Source organism: Alexandromys fortis, unplaced genomic scaffold, assembly GCF_014885135.2.
Source record: "Alexandromys fortis isolate MF-2015 unplaced genomic scaffold, M_Fortis_MF-2015_v1.1 scaffold_12, whole genome shotgun sequence".
Lineage (NCBI taxonomy): Eukaryota > Metazoa > Chordata > Mammalia > Rodentia > Cricetidae > Alexandromys > Alexandromys fortis.
In genome coordinates this window covers 543,894-562,072 of record NW_026067937.1, presented here as the reverse complement: position 1 = coordinate 562,072, position 18,179 = coordinate 543,894, and the positions used below count along the sequence as shown (strand labels likewise).

The 18,179-nt window shown below is 35.9% G+C and overlaps 1 protein-coding gene across 2 annotated transcripts in view; it reads right to left on the bottom strand.

Moving 5' to 3' along the window:
- Window positions 1-18,179, bottom strand: part of Mettl15 (methyltransferase 15, mitochondrial 12S rRNA N4-cytidine) — a 185,103-nt gene that overhangs the window by 23,991 nt on the left and 142,933 nt on the right. The window contains exons 5-7 of one of the 2 annotated variants that reach the window (XR_007592640.1): window positions 13,915-14,106; window positions 9,779-9,957; window positions 9,204-9,286 (exon numbers count right to left, since the gene is read on the bottom strand). Coding sequence is in view for 1 of the 2 variants with exons in the window: in XM_050146938.1 (XP_050002895.1) it covers window positions 9,779-9,957; window positions 13,915-14,106 (371 nt within the window). In the remaining variant the exon portion in view is untranslated. The remainder of the gene's footprint in view (window positions 1-9,203; window positions 9,287-9,778; window positions 9,958-13,914; window positions 14,107-18,179) is intronic. The other variant, XM_050146938.1, reaches the window with a different exon arrangement.

Genomic DNA, 18,179 nt, shown 5'->3' with positions numbered 1-18,179 from the left:
GATGGGGGGAGGGGGAGAGGAGAGGGAGGAGGGGGGAAAAGGGGGACGGGGAGGGAAATGGGAGGTGGGGAGGAGGCGGAAATTTTTTTTCAATAAAAAATTATATTTAAAAAAATATGATCATCTCATCAGATGTTCAAAATGCATTCAACAACATCTAACATCCCTTCATGATAAAGGTCTTGGAGAGATCAGGGATACATGGAACATATCTAAACATAATAATAAAATATACAGCAAGCCGACAGTCAACATCGAATTAAATGGAGAGAAACTCAAAGTGATTCCACTAAAATCAAAAACAAGAAAAGGCTGTCCACTCTCACCATATCTCTTTAACATAGTTCACGAAGTTCTGGCTATAGCAATAAGACAACAAAAGGAGATCAAGGGGATAATGGAAAAGAAGAAGTCAAACTTTTGTTATTTGCAGATGATATGATAGTATACATATGGGATGCCAACTCTACCAGGGAACACCTATAACTGATAAATACCTTCATTAATGTGGCAGGATACAAGATCAAATAAAAAAAATCAGTAGCCCTCCTATATACAAATGATAAAGAAGCTGAGAACGAAGTCAGAGAAACATCACCTTTCATAACAGCCACAAATAACATAAAATATCTTGGGGTAACACTAACTAAAGAAGTGAAAGACCTATTTGACAAGAACTTTAATTCTTTGAAGAAAGAAACTGAACAAGATATTAGAAAATGGAAAGATCTCCCATGTTCTTCGACAGGTAGAATCAACATAGTAAAAATGGCAATCCTACCAAAAGCAATCTATAGATTCAATGCAATCCCCATCAAAATCCCAACACAACTCTTACAGACCTTGAAAGAACAAAAATAAACTTCATACAGAGAAACAAAAAACCCAGGATTGCCAAAACAATCCTGTACAATAAAGGAACTTCTGGAGGCATCACCATCCCTGATATCAAGCTTAATTACAGAGCTACAGTAATGAAAACAGCTTGGTATTGGCATAAAAACAGAGATATTGACTAATGGAATCAAATCAAAGTCCCGGTTATTAATCCACATACCTATGAATACCTGATTTTTGACAAATAAGCTAAAATTATACAATGAAAAAAACAAAGCATCTTCAATAAACGGTGTTAGCATAACTGTGTATCAACATATAGAAGAATGAAAATATATCTGTATCTATCCCCATGCACATAACCAAACTCCAAATGGATTAAAGTCCTCAATATAAATCTGAGCACACTGAATCGGATGGAACAGTTTACTTCTAAACTGACATTTGGTAAATGACTCATAGCCTTTTTTATTTCTTAATCTTTTTAGCTTTACTGCTTCATTTATAATAACACTAGAAAAAAGTTATACTTAAAATGTTAATTATTATTTATAAAGTATTTTGGAGGGAATATATATATTGTACATAATACTATATGTGTGTTAAATTGATAAAAACACAAGTATTTTTCTAAATAGTATATGAATATGTGTAGAAAAATCAACAGTCAAGTTCCAGAGGAAATATGGGGAATTATAAAATGATTATAACTTATGTTACTATGGTTTATAAAATACTGTTTGGCCTCAAGAGGTCGGGGCAATTGAGTTTGGTGACCTGTATGGTCATGACTTTCTCATATAAGTGACTCCGCACAGCCCTACCTAAACCAGCCTCTGCCCAGCCACCATTAACGTGGCAGAATATTATTGGCCATTATTCCTTATTCCACCTCACCCCATTCCAAGACTTCCACCCCCTATCACAACCCTAAACAAGTTCCTGTGTAATACAATTAAACGAGATCCTGCTTCAACAAGACTCAGTGTGTTTTTCTCAGGTGGCCAAGAAGGGAGGTTTAAGTCATCCACACTCACCATCCTGCTCAGTCCCAGGTTGAGACCAGCAGGATTGACTCTGCTACAGCCCTACCTGCTGGAGATCACAGCAAAATACATAACAGTGGTGACAGTAGAATTCTAACTGAGAGCCTGACTTTTGTCTTTGGGAACCACTGTGATATTCCTAATGCTAGCAAAAGTCATAGGATTTAGGTTTACACATTACTGCACATTGATCTGATGGACTGTGGACTTTTACTGAGGATATTATGACTCCATGTGAGGTTCTAAAGAAGTTATTTATATTTCCATGAAAACATGAGTTTTAAGATGTGTGAGGAACTGAATAGGCTATATCCTGGTGTTCTGGAATATATATATATACATACATATATATGTATATATATCTTTAATATATAGGCAAATTTTAAGACATTAATGGGAATTTATTCAAAGCAGAAAGGCTTTCGAATATAGCCTTTGTACATTTAGCTTGACGAAAATACTTGTTTCTTAACAAACCTATTGCTTAGGAATTACACTGCTTTGAAGAGTATCTGCCCTCCACTGTTTGCATCTACCCAGAACCTGTGATTGTGCTCTGCCCTAAAACAAGATTTTTATGAATGTCAGAAAGGTAAGTAAAGCACATACTGAATTCAGATGGGTCCTGAATCACAGAAGAGTGGTTTCTTATTAAAAAAAAAGAAAGAAAGGTAAGAAAGAACGAATGAACAAACAGAAGAAAGAAAAAAAGAAAGAAGAAAGAAAAGAAAGAAAAGAAAAGAAAAGAAAAGAAGGAAAGAAAGAAAGAAAGAAAGAAAGAAAGAAAGAAAGAAAGAAAGAAAGAAAACCAAAAGGAAATTCAAAGCAAAAACAGAGGCAGGGGGGTCAATGTCAAGTGGCTGTAGTTAGAGGCAGAGCCATCCACAAGATACAGTAGATCTGACATGCTCTACTGGCAGCTAGTAAGTTCTAAGAAAAGCTGAGGAAGAATCTCAGCCAGCGTCCTGCTGATTCCACTTTAGCTCATGTCTTAGAAGTGGAAGAACACATTTCTATTGCATGAGGCTCGCCAGTCAGAAACACTTCCATACTGGCATCTCTAGGAACTGATCATCACTAGCAGGTGTCATCTCGTTGCTGTTGCCTTCAATAAGCAGCTCTCATACCACATTGTCATTTGTCAGCCTGACAAGCAAGACCTTTCTGCTGTTCTAGAAATTGCTTCAAGGTAGCATTCCACTTTGTAATGTTAACATAAAGTTTTGCTTTAATCAAAAGAGCTCTGTGTTCATAACATTTACTGCTGACATTAGGTAACTGAACTAAATATTACATAAAATTACTAAATATTTACTATGAAAGAAAAGACACACAGAGTAGGATCTTTCTTTACAACCTTGTTTCCTTAGCTGTGTAGGTTTTTATGTTCACGTACTCCAATTTATCAATTCTTGACATAATTTCTGAGCACAGCTGAATCTTTTTCAGGAAGTCAATTCTCATCCTATATCTTCAACTGCTTTCTCTCTATATTGCTCCAATCATTTTAAAGTCTCAAGAAATACATTATGGTCTTTGATCCACATCAACTGAATTTTAAGCAAGATGAGAGGTGGGTCTAATCTCATTCTTCTACATGTGGATATCAATTTCATAGCACTATTTTTGAAAAGCACTATTTCTTCTCTAAAGAATGTTTTCTATATCTATCATAAATCAGTTGGGCCACTGGTATTGTATATATTTGGGAATTCTATCTTATTCTGTTAAATTTCATGTTTACTTTTGAGACCTCACCATGCTATTTTTATGATTCTGTAATTTGAAATCAGAAATTATGATAGCTCCAGCATTATGCTTTTTGTTCAGGATTGCTTTGATAATCTGGGATATTTTGTGCTTCTATGTAAAATTTAGGATAGGTTTCTCAAGTTCTGTGAGAAACATTACTGAAAATTTGGTTGGCATTGTACTGAATTTGTAGATCACTGTTATGTGACTGTTCCTGAGAATACATGAAAACACATATACTCACTTGAGGTAGGGTAACAACAAAAGACAAAAATAACAATCCCAACCAAGTGTAGCCTGATGAAATGAGTTTATTAGAGTTACTTACAGGAGCCATCAAAGGCAGCATTATTATCATAAAACTTAATACTGGTGACAACTCATGAAAACTTCAAACCTGTAGCTATCTGACTAACTGTAGGAAGCTTCATGTAGAATCTTTTCTGTTTAATAGTTATTCATAGCTTTTGTAATTGGGAGAGGGTTCTGGAAATCTTGTTTGTAACTCTCTGAGCCTCCTAAGCCTGTTAAGTTTCATAAGTTTCTGGAATCTAAGGAGTAATGTCGCACAGATTCTTATGACTTTCTATTCTTCTAGGAGAGAATATTTCAACTTGTAAGAATTAGCAAGATAACATGACTTTTAGAAACACAGTAATTTTCACAATATTAATTTTGCCAGTCCATGAGTGTGAGGTGCCAAGGACCAACTTCAAGTGCCATTCCTCGGGTGCTATCTACCTGCTATTTTTAAAATAATTTATTTTGTGTTTATATGTCTATTTTAGATTCTGTGAGTCTGTCTGCTATGGGGGTGATGGGAACTAAACCTGAGTCCTCTGAAAGAGGAGGAAGAACCCTCACCCATAGAGTTATCTTTTCAGCACCGCTCCTGCCACTTTGTTTCAAACAAGGTTTGAATCTTGCCTAGTTGACCAGGCTGTCTGATGATGTTTCCCCCTGACTCGACCTTCCCAGTACTGGGCTAACACACATGTGCCACCAAGGTCATCATTTTTTTTTCCCAGACAGGGTTTCTCTGTAGATTTGCAACCTGTCTTGATCTAGCTCTTGTAGACCCAGCTGGCCTCGAACTCACAGAGATCCATCTGTCTCTGCCTCTCGAGTGCTGGGGATAAAAAGTGTGTGCCACCACCGCCTGGCTCATGTTCATCATTATTTTATTATTTTACTTTTATTGTACTCTACATTTTCTCTGCTCCCTCCCTGCCTCTACCCTCCCCCTTAACCCTCCCCCGAAGTCCCCATGCTCCCAATTTACTCAGGAGATCTTCTCTTTTTCTACTTCTAATATAGTTTAGATCTATGTATGTCTTTGTTAGGGTCCTCATTGTTGTCTAAGTTCTCTGGGATTGTGATTTGTGGGCAGGTTTTCTTTGCTCTATGTTTAAAAACCACTTATGAGTTAGTACATGTGATAATTGTATTTCTGGGTCTGGGTTATCTCATTCAAAATGATGTTTTCTTGCTCCATCCATTTTTCTTGCAAAACTCAAGATGTCATTATTTTTTTCTGCTGTGTAGTACTCCATTGTGTAAATATACCACATATTCCTTATCCATTCTTTGACTGAGGAGCATTTAGGTTGTTTCCAGGTTCTGGCTATGGTAATCATGTTCATCATTTTGAAGTGAGTTCTTGGATAAAAGATGCTCTCATGCTGTGCAGCAAGTACTTATCAGCTGACCCATCTCTTCAACTTCATTTGTTTCATTTTTTGCAATTATTATCGAAGTGTTTGTTTTCTTCAGTTCCTCCTCAGGTGATTTGTTATCAATATATTCGTAAACTGTTGATTTATATATTAACATTGTATACTATCATTTGTTAATCAGCTCAAAGTTTTCTACCAGAAATTTCTATAAGATTCTACTAGAATCTTCATTTTTTTAAAATGTATAGGATCATGTCACCTTCAAGAAGAATTTACTTCTTCCTGTCCTATTTATATGACTTTAATTTATTTAATGATATAATAAATATGTATTATTACTCTAGTAAAGATTTTATGACAATATTGGATGAATGAAGAAAGAAGAAATTTTTGTGTTATTCCTCAATAGAGTGAAAATTTTTGTAGGTTTTCTTCATTGAGTAAATGCTGACTATAGATGTGATATATATACTCTTATTATGTTAAGAAATGTTTCAAAAACCCATTGCCATTGTTCTTGAGTTCTCAGTAGTCCTCATTGTCCACTATGTTCAGCGAGACCGGTTTTATCCCAGGCTTTTTCAGACCCAGGCCAGCTGGCCTTGGTGAGTTCCCGATAGAACATCCCCTTTGTCTCAGTGTGTGGGTGCACCCCTCGCGGTCCTGAGTTCCTTGCCCGTGCTCTCTCTCCTTGTGCTCCTGATTTGGACCTTGAGATTTCAGTCCGGTGCTCCAGTGTGGGTCTCTGTCTCTGTCTCTGTCTCCTTTCATTGCCTGATGAAGGTTAATATTCAGGAGGATGTCTATATGTTTTTCTTTGGGTTCTCCTTCTTATTTAGCTTCTCTAAGATCCCGAATTATAGGCTCATTGCCCTAGACAGAAATCTTTAATAATTAATTAATTAAAAAAAAAGAAATGTTTCACTAGTTCCAGGACAGGACAAAAAGCAAGCTACGGAGAAACCCTGTCTCGAAAATAAAAAAAAAAAAAGTTCTTCCATTATTATTTTCTTCAAAGCTTTTATCAATAGAGTATTTTAGTTTCCATCAAAGACCTTTGTGTAACTATTGAGATATTTATGCAATTTCAGTCATTGAATGTAGTCATAAGGCGCTTTGCATTTATTGATTTGTGTTTTTTGAGCAGTCCTTGCATCCTTGAAACAAAGTCCATTTGGTCCTGGTAAGAACTGACTGTCTGAAAAAGTCTCAACCATGTTCAGAAATAGTGTCAAGAATCGATAAATTGTATTACATGAAATTAAGAGACTTCTGCACAACCAAAAAAAGAGTTTTGTGAAGAAACAACCTACTCTGTATGTCTTTATTTCATAGTCAATATTTCATCATTCTATGGAATATTTAGTTCAGTTATCTAATGTCAGTAGTAAATGCTATAAACACAGGGCTCTTTTGTGTGAAGCAAGACTTTGTTAACACTGCAAAGTTGAATGTGTTGTTGAATTCGGTTTGCAATTCTTCACTGAAAACCTAGCCAACTGACCAGAGCTGGTGATGTCCTGGCTCTAAGAGCTTACAATCACTGCTTTACTCAACGAGGATAAACCCCAACTGCAGTCTAAATATTTGTCCTTATCCCCACAGGAAAGTGTTGTTCTCAGCCCTCATCAAGAAATAATCTGTCTGCAATAGGCAAAGACCATTTTAGAAAACCACAATTAATCAAAATGTAGATTTTTAGAGTCCAGCACTAACAGATACATCTACAATACAACTCACACATTTAAGACTCAGTAATCCTTGTGGAAGAGGGGGGTTGAATAATTTTAAGAGGCAGAGAAAAAAGGTGTTTGCTGTGAGATTGTGTCTCCCAGTAATAACAGAAGTGCTACACCCATATAGTCTTACCAACATGATTGGTCTGAACAAGGAAACCAACAACGTTGATGCTAATGTGGAAGAGGAAAGCCAGGAGGCCTCAGCACTATACAAAATACTACAGATGACCAAGGATTAGTGGGTGTGAAGAAAATATTCTTTTTCATGGAAGAGGACACCAACTGATTATCCAATAGCAAATGTTCATCCTGAAAACATACATGCAAGCAACATTATACATATTGGGCAGGGTTAGTTATGTACTTAGAAACACACACATATACACCATCAACAATGAATGAAAAAAGGAGCCATGAGTTTGAAAAGATCAAGAAAGGATATATGGGATGGGTTAGAGGGAGGAAAGCATATAATTATATTATAATTTAAAATTTAAAAAATTAAAAATGTGGCATGTATGACCAGAGAGTGAGTCATAATTTATTTTTGTTCTTGTTATATATATTCAGCTTGGATAAAATGAACTTGGTATCATTTCTTTACCTTCTATTTTATGGGTAGTTCTATGGAGAGTTGCTTAGTTCTTCAAAGGTTTCATAGAATTCAGTAGAGAATACATCTATACTTGAACTGTTTTAGCTGGAAAACTCTAATCTCATTGCTCACTATAGATCTATTAAAGTTTCTATTCTCTCAGCTCAATTCTGGTATGTCAAAGTTTTCTCTTTCTGAAATATCATGGTTTTTGCTTTTTCAAAAAGTCATATTGCTCTCAATACAGTTGTATTTCTATTAACTGATATTAAAAACATAAAAACAGACTCAGAGAACTTTTAATGCCATTAACAACTTTTTCCTTGCTATATGTGAATATTCTCACTTTAACTCATTGTTAATATAGCATTAATGTGATCTTAACATTATAATATTCCAAGGAATAGTTACATTGGTCCTGTTATATATGTTCATATCATTTCTATCACATACACACAAAGTATTTCACCAAGTTCACAGATCAAGATCCAGAAACAAAAGAACTAACTTAATTTCTTAAAGCTATATTCCCAATTATGTCTCATATTCATTGTCTCCTAAATTTTAATGAGTACTAACTGTCCTTTATTAGACTGTGGTCTGGAGCAAACCATTGGTCCTCTTTAGAACTGATTTCACAAGTTCTGAGGTAAATGTTTCAACAGAACAATCTCTGGGGTGCTTGTTAGCTACAAACCCTCATTCAGTACCAGACAAAACTGTGTTTTCTTATGAATAAATAATATGATTTCTCCCAGAAAATGGCATTCAGTGCTTCTTAAAGACAGCAAGGAGAAGTAGAGATGCCTGGTGAGTAAAGAATGAGAAGGGCAACATATACAAGGAGAAGGTGAATCTGTTACCTGCTAAAATGCTTCTATAAACTCTTTTGGGGGAAAATCATAAAATACTGTATGTTTAAAAACCAATAGGAATTCTGTTCCAACTTCAATACAAGGTATTAAATTGGGAAGGGCCTGACAAAGACACCTTAAAATATTAAAGACTTAATAAATTCTTTATACTTTATTATGTTAAATAGAATATAATATTATTTAATTATGCTATAAACAATTATTATAAGACAGTTTAATGATTTGAGTGAATTTATCATTTTTATTCCTTAAACTCCATCTAGTATTATGATAGCCTTAGCTATCTATCTAATTACTGAGTAATTAGAAAATGCTATACTATGTCTTGTATTTACTTATTACTTGCACAATTTAATAAGAAACAATAAAAACAATCTTAATATTTTTGGTATATAAAAGTGATACAGCATTTTTGTTGGCTCAACAAGATGAATAATTTACCACTGTAATTCTGTTAAATAACTGCAGGATTTGCATTTTTTACTTAGAGAAACTTTCTTCAAAACATAGCTGTGAAACAGCTTTGGCTTCAAATGGAAAGGGTACAAAAAAGCACCTCATAGCTAGAATCCGGTTCAAGAAGTTTATGGTGGTGAACAGCAGAAAAGATGAAATGTTTCAATAAGTCCCTTAGGCTGATTTAGTTAGCATCCACAAAGTAGAATAACCTATACATCACATACCCTTTGTTAGCTGATTGTTTAGAATAGATGTATGAGTCACTGAGTTTTATTTTAGCAGTCGGGCAATGCAATTCTCCTTTTGCCTGAAATATTAAAATGCAGAAATATGAGCAGTAATGACAAATCTCATACAGGATGCTAATCAACCACTGTGATGGATCAAGACATTCTTTAAAACTTGTCATTCCATCTTTCACCTTGGTCAGCACAGATGATAAATTACCACATATAAAATTTCTATTATATTAATCAGCCACCTATGGCAAATAATTTTTAAAAGGTGTGTGCAGTATTAGAGCCGTCAAAGAGAGAAAGCTAAAAAAAGAAAAAGAAAAAAAAAGAAAGAAACCTGACATTTGAGAAAGATATAAAGAATGCTATTCTGAAAGATTTCACATACAAATGAATCCCTCTGGGAGCCAGACAGGGAGGAACACACACACACACACACACACACACACACACACACACACACACACACACACACACACACACACGTGTGTGTATACATATGTATGTAACAGATATTTATTTAATTTTTACTCTTAGACATGGGAGAGAATTAATGAGGGTACCTGCAACAATGCTGGCAAGCTGCTGGGTTCTAGAGATAGGGTATATGCTGCGTGCTTGAATGATTGCAGAAGCAATTTTCTTGGCATGCTTCTCCTCTCCATATGCTCTAAAGATGGATGCAAGTGCTTGTTGATCTAAAGCATTCACAACATCAGCAGCAGTGGGCATGTCAGGATACCTGTGCAAAAAGAGCCAACCAGTTTACTGACACCATTTTCATTGACGAGAGTTGATACTTCAGAGTACTGGAAAGATGAACACAGGCATTTGTCACACATTGCCTAGAAGAAATTCTGAAGCAGACTGAAATAGCACACAAATGAAAGAGTTTCTGTTTTACATAGTAATCATTATGGCAAGAGGAACCTGAAGCATTCATTGAGGTCAAGGAAATGGGAGGTTATAGTATTTTGTTAATCTTTAACTTTCATTTATAAAAAGTTATTAATGATCTTGTAGCTTTCTTTCTCTTAAGATAAAAGAGAAGAATGTTTAGATTTAACTTATTCAAAATTTAAGTTACTGATTGAAATATTCTTTTTTTTTTTAGAATAGGAGACACAATGCTGACAGATGATAGCTGATCAAGTCTAAACGCTAGTGAGTAATCTATGTCAGCAAAAAACATATGTGGAACAACTGCAAAACCCAACTTAGAAAGTCTACACAAGAAGACAATAGGCAGCTTCCCCGTGCAATAACTAAAAAGACCTAATGCTAACTGTGCATGTTTTGAATATTTGATATTAGCTCAGGCATTAGTGAAAAATGTCATCATGGATTAAAGCTTCAAAATAAACGGTACTGACTGAAAAAGCCTAAATATTATTTTGAAGTATGGCACAAAAAGAAATTCCAAGTTCTGACCACACAGACTAAATTATACTAGCATAAAATAGTGTTCGCTGTCAGATCATTCTAGTTTATTTCCAATTAGAGAAGTGGGTCAAAGCATTCTAACTGATGAGCTAGTCATGACTTGACTTACTAGGAACATCTAACAGTAGTACAGTTACTACTCCCACACAAATATGTTGGATTATTAGTTTCATACTGTGAACAGTCATGAGTTCCAAAGATACAGGAGCATTAAGACCTGAGGTTTAAGCGACATTGAGGTTGAAAAACATCTCAAATTCTCTTGGAAAATTATTACTTTGTTAACACGCTTGTGCATTCAGGAGAAACTTTGATTCTTGTACTCCATTTTCCATGTCTGCTTGTCTATCTCTCAAACGCGTAGTCTCTTTCTCTTATTTTATTCAGGAGTAAGAAACATCATATTCCATGTATGATGATTTTATTTTTCATTTTGGCTTACTTTTATTTATTTATGTATGTTTTAAATTGAAATGTGATTATACTATGTCAACTTTCTTCACCCTAGCTCTTCCCACCCTCTCAAACTGTCAGCCTCATTTTCTTTTGAAGCCCTGTACCAATGAATGTTTTATATAGTAGCCCTAACTTTGATCTCAGTGGTTTGCTTTTTTTGGCTTGCAAAATGAAGATCCTTTCTTTTAAGGTTGTAGTGAACTACAAAGGAATTGCAGTCTTGTTATATTGGATAAAGTTTTAAATGTAGTAGACTCTCAATTTTAATCTTGGAAATGAATATAACAATTATTATCTCAATTATTAAGTTGTTGGGAGAGGAGGCCCACATAACATAGTAAATACAGACAATATAATGACTGGGTGATAAACATTCGTGACCTTCAGATATTTCCAATTCATATATTTGCCAGCCATCATTTTGACTATAAAAGACAAAAATCCCTGCTAGATTTTACCTACTTATGAATTTAGTTACCCAAGCCACTGCCCACTGGGGACAATCCTTGCTATTCAGACCTTTAGCTCTATTAAGGCAACTATAAGACAGAATGGATGGATTTAGTTTTTCATAACTTTCTACATTTATTTATTTATTTATTTATTTATTTATTTATTTATTTATTTATTTTGGATTTTTCGAGACAGGGTTTCTCTGTAGCTTTTGGTTCCTGTCCTGGAACTAGCTCTTGTAGACCAGGCTGGCCTCGAACTCACAGAAATCCGCCTGCCTCTGTCTCCCGAGTGCTGGGATTAAAGGCGTGTGCCACCACTGCCTGGCTAACTTTCTACTTAAAAAAAAAATTAAAATAACATTTTGATCAGGTGGCATTTAATGAAGAAAGGTATGATATTATCTTACTGTTCCATTAACACAAAATATTTATGTGGAAGTTTCCACAATGCTAGAAAACAAAAGGAACATCACTCTGGAAGTTGGCAGGTGAGAAATCTGTATTAGAACAGGCATTAATATGATGAACAAGAAGCATTGCTCCTCTATGAAAACACAATTTTTAACCCTTGTCAGTCCAAAGATTTCCTTGACTCACTACAACCAAAGTCATAAGAGAAAGTCTTAACTTGGGTGCCAGTTTATTATCTCCCAACAAAGACTATATCTGCTAAAAGAAGTAGCCTTTCAAGTTCCTGAGGCTTGGAATTCCTCTCTGCTACATGAGAAGATAATATAATATAAAAGCAGTGGCTGGTGAGATTTGGGTAAACACAGAGTTAAGACTCTACTGTGATCCAGTGTGAAAATGACTCTTGTGAGTGTCTTTATCATAGGAATCTATCACTTTCTGGGGTTGGATAGATCACAACACTGTGTGTGTAAATATAATTTTTCCCCCATGGCCTACCTACTTGTATTTGCAGTGCAGTGCACATCTTTGTATGCCTGACTTTCATTTTCCCATATATTCAAGTAAACTAATTTTCCTGTTCTGAATACTCATATAGGTCATAGTCCATATGATCTNATATATTTTAAACTATAATTTCAAACATAAGGTATTGACTTGAGGGCTTAATTCTCAGGAACAATCTTATTTTGAAGTTGCTGAGGAGAAACTCATGGATGTAGATTTACAAATTAAAACTTGCCCAAAAAGCTTTACATTGAGAATATGGTAATTCATTGCTATGAATTAGATGATTTGTTCACTGTATTACAGAAAATACCTTTCTTCCTCAGCAAGACACGGGAAGAGTATAGATTTATTCAACATTTTATTATTATACAACCCCACCTTATTTCCAAAGTTGAGAATGTCTGATCTTCACTATTAGATGCTAGTTGTTAAAGGATTTATTTTATCATGATATTCTTAGTTGTATAAATGCTAATATTGCAAATAGAAGAAGGCAAAAGATTCGGAAACAATACAATTCTAATAAATATGTCACTATGCAAATTTAGCACTCATATCAATACTCATATCAAGGTAAGAGGCCATATATAAGTATTTACCACAGGATATTAATGGCATGACTCAATGTCCACACAAAAATCAGGGGTAAACTTTGGAGATATAGGTTATTCTGGCATGGTACCACTAGTAGGTTCAGATGTCAGTACTAATTTAAGCTTTAAAATCAATGTAGAAAAAGAAACTTTTCCTAATCTTTCCTACAATGCAACATAATGCCATTAAATGGATTGTGTGTCTATGTGAATTGAATTATGGTAAATAAGCATTAGTATATTTACAGCGCCAAAGAATGAAGGGGAGTTACAGGTAACAGTCTGTGTTGATTTATGTCGTGATGTAGGATGCAGTGCCATACACTGCAAATACTTTAGAGAAGCTACAACTAGGGTGACTGCAGAATAGATAGAACACAAACAGAATCGCTGGCCACAGGAATCCTGTCAGACTTTTTTTTTTGTTGTTGCAGCATTATAAACGAATATCAATTAAATCCAGCTACTCTTGCTTCTTACAGATACATAGTTAGACATGCACAAAAATGAAGCAATTGTTTCAGCATTAATTTTTTCCAAATTACTATTAAAAAGCCATATTTTCGGTGAAAAAAAATCCCATAAAAGTTGATTTCCTCATTCTGAATACCTCTTCACTATATTCTGTAAAGACAGTAAATATATTTCAAAGCTAAAGAAATACTGAAGTCTATAATGAGCACCAAACACAGCTGATTTACTATGTATGGACAGTGCTGGATGTGGGAGTATGCTGGGAATTTTTCAGTCTTCAAGGAAATTAAATTCAGAATGATTTTAAGAAATTGATTTTTTTATGTGTGGTAAGAAGAAATGCTTTTTAATACCCACCTGTCTCCATCCATCCTCATGTCCAAGGGACCATCCTTCCGAAGAGAGAAACCCCGCTCAGGAACATCAAGTTGCATGGAGGAACACCCCAGATCCAAAAGAACTCCATCGATAGTCCCTGGCTGCACTCCAGCTTTTAGTAACAAAGCCTCTGCCTCGCTGAACTGGCCTAACAAAGCCTGGACCTGTTTCCTGTGAATAAACCCAAGATAGGAGAATTCTGCTGTGTTAGTCTTTCATTACATTTCTGACCAATGGAAGGGAGTGCATCCTATCACTGAATGATTTACCCTAAATAAATACACAAAGTATCATGAACTTTCTTAGCATCATACTTTTTGAGAAGGTATATATTTAGAAATCAGAAAAATAGCCCTTTGTCAGGCTAGGTTTTTATTCTTTAAAAATTTCTTACATTCATGAGTAAGAAAGGCAGCACATGAAATTCTTACAAAAGAATTACTTAACTTACAAGCAAATTCAAATACAGTAGGCATAAAACAAAAATAATATTAATAAAACATGCATACACATCATGAATGCTATTCAATCACATAAAAGGAATGAATCCAGCTATGTGTGCAACAATGCAGATGGAAGTGGAAATCACTGTGCCAGGTGAGTGAAGACTGTGCAGGAGAACAGTAATACATAACTTGCATTCATCTGTGAAATATTAATACACTGATCTCAAAGTTGAGGTCAGTATGGGTATCTTGCAGTGATGAGAAAAGAGTTGGGGAAAAAAGAAAATAAGAAAGGTTGCTCAATGTATAGTTACTAAACCATAGTTAGAGAAGAGAAAGATTTTCAATGTGCTATTGTATTCCAATTTAAACATTACAGAGTGTATACATGTATTCCATACTACCCCATTTACAGGTAGTTTTTAGGTACCTGTTAAATACAAATCTCTAAGTAATAAAAAGAACCATGAGAAAATGTTTTTTTTTATTTATTTTATTGAGAATAAGAAAAAAAAGTTTCCGCCTCCTCCCAGCCTCCCATTTCCCTCCCCCTCCCCCACTCTTCTCCCCCTCCCCCCTCTCTTCTCCCCCTCCCCCCACTCCTCTCCCCCTCCCTCTCCTATCCAAAGAGCAGTCATGGTTCCCTGTCCTGTGGAAAGTCCAAGGTCCTCCCCCCTCCCTCCATGTCTAGGAAGGTTAACATCCAAACTGGCTAGGCTCCCACCAAGCCAGAACATGAAGTAGGATCAAAACCCCTTGCCATTGACCTTGGCTTCTCATCAGTCCTCATTGTTCGCCATGATCAGAGAGTCCGGTTTTATCCCATGCTGTTCCAGTCACAGTCCAGCTGGCTTTGGTGAGCTCCCAATAGATCAGCCCCACTGTCTCAGTGGGTGGGTGCACCCCCCGTGGTCCTGACATCCCACTCCCAGTATTTGACTGTTATGCATGTTTATCCGGTATGTAGGACAGGGGTATTATGTAGCTCCTTACGTCAGGAATAAAATAAGGACAGGAATAAACAACTACTGAAGAATTCTTCTTCCAACAAGAATTTCAAACTGGGCATGAAGCATTCAGATTCAACAGACAGGAAGAAGTTTGGATCACCATGTTGCCATTCCAGTTCTCCTTCCTATGCAAAGGAAGCTGCTTCCCTTTGGTTTCAGCAGAGGCCTTAAGGCAACAATAATCCATTTTGGAAGGAGAATGAGTAAAGAGAAATTGGGTAACATTTTGAAGTTTTCTTTCTCCCCTCTGAATGTGAAAGGAATGGGCTTGTATTTTAACAACATTAGGCAATTCACATTTAAAGCATTTACTTATATCTTATGCCATTTAAGGGAAAATTCACAGCTCACTGGTACTGGTAATTTTTTTCTCAAATTCTAGATGAAAGGGTAATTTCTGGATTACTCTTAGATTACATGCCAAATATTGACTGCATTTCTGCTGTGGCAATTATTATGCTATCTGGCGAATATACCAATGGGAGAGGGAAACTAGTAAGTCATGTTTTTTGAGCTAACAGCTGAGAGGAACAGATACAATTTACAGAGCAATCTGGCTGGAGCTAATGATAGAGCGATAAATAAATGTGCTACCTGTTTTAGAAAAATATCAATGCTAATAAAACTGTATTGCAAAAGCGAAAAAAAAAACCAATAAAGTTTCAGGATTGGAACACATTTCACTAGTCACTTATGCTAATGCTCAAATTTGGATCTTTCCCTACTCCAATATCATAAGCAGGGGCTGAACAAAAGGAATTATTCTGTTGTAATCACCTCCAGATCCCAAACTTAAGCTGCAGAGATAGTCAAACATCCAGCACTCCTTACTGGATATGGATGATTAATCACATCTACTCACAATTTTGTGGACAAGGAAACAAAACCATGTGAGAACACATAGAGGAAGGAGCAGTATGTTGTCAAAGTACATCCTTGTTGTCACAGAGGATGTGATTGGCTTGTTTGAGTAGCTGCACAAAATTATTGGGAACTGAAGCTACTGATCAAAGAAAAACAGAAATAGAGCCCAAGAGATCCCTCTGCCAAGAAAAGATGCTCAGCTAGGGAATCTTACCTTCAAGAGCACAGTAGGAAGGGAAATTTGTGGTTAGGACACTTAAGCAAACAAGTGTTCTTCATATACTAAAGTAATCACCAAGTATTTAAATATAAGAAACACTGCTGCACAGAACAGTAAAATCCTTACTGGATTTCAAGCTTGGAAGCAGCTTGACAGTGGGGTTCAGTGAAAGCCCATAAGGAAAAAAAGAAAGGAAAACCTAGCTGATGGGGTGTTGACTTTGGTCACATGTAACTTTGGCCCTGTTGGTGGCTGTAAAGCCACAGATAATTTTTTTTATGAATTTGTACTCCAAAAGTTGGGAGCCAGATGAAGCATAAATAACAAAAACCCATAGACAGATTTTGAGTTCAATTTAAAGATCAGAAAAGCAAAGCAGCTAAGCCACTAGAAAGCAATTACCATTACAAAATCTTCAGACTAAAAAGAGAGTAAATTTCTGTCTCATTCCACTTTATATTCCTCTCTAGTGCTGGAATTAAAGGTGTGCACCATCACTGCCTGGCCTCTATGGCTAACTATTATGGCTACTGAGATTAAAGGTATGTGCTACCACTGCCTAGTCTGTATGGCAGACTAGCTTGGCTAGCTTACATTCTGATCTTCAGGCAAGCTATATTTATTAAAATGCAAATAAAATATCATTATATAGATACTTTTTCTATGATTTTGTTGAAACTATTTTCTTGGTCTTTCAGCTGGGATTTGTCTCATTTTTCTAATTCTATTATTCTTAGGCTTGGTCTTTTCATAGTGTTTCAGATTTTTTTGGATGTCTTGTGCCAGGAATTTTTTGATTTAATAATTTCTTATTTCCATTTTCTTTGTATACATTTTAAATGTATCTATATAATGGGGTTGAAGACTATATAAATGTAGTTACTTTCCACTCATGACTTGGCCAAGCTATTTATTATAAAAGACCTAAGCTAGTTAGAATAGGATATTTGTACTTATTGTATATAATTTCATAGTAGGTTTAGAACTCTCTTACTTAAACAAAAGGGGGAGGTGTTGCGGGAGGTCCTTCCGCTCCTCCAGCTAATAGCCGCTGAGATACCAGCCCATTGGGGCATGGTCTCTCTCCTTTTAAAAAAGCGGCCACTTCCCTTCTCGCTCTCTCTTACTTCCTGCTCTGCTTCTGGCGACTAGACTCCCTTCCTGATTGCTCAGAGGGCTGTTGTCTGGGAAGGTGATCTGTAAATTTTTTCCCCTTTAAATAAGTAACCAGAGAGGCTGTGGAGGAAGGGGTACCCTCATCCATTGCTGGTGGGAATGCAATCTTGTGCAACCACTTTGGAAATCAGTGTTTCGGTTTCTCAGGAAATTCGGGATCAACCTACCCCTGGACCCAGCAATACCACTCTTGGGAATATACCCAAGAGATGCCCTATCATATGACAAAAGCATTTGTTCAACTATGTTCATAGCAGCATTATTTGTAATAGCCAGAACCTGGAAACAACCTAGATGCCCTTCAATGGAAGAATGGATGAAGAAAGTGTGGAATATATACACATTAGAGTATTATGCTGCGGTAAAAAACAATGACTTCTCGAATTTTGCATGCAAATGGATGGAAATAGAAAACACTATCCTGAGCGAGGTAACCCAGACCCAAAAAGATGAACATGGGATGTATTCACTCATAATTGGTTTCTAGCCATAAATAAAGGTCACGGAGTGTATACCTGGTGAACCTAA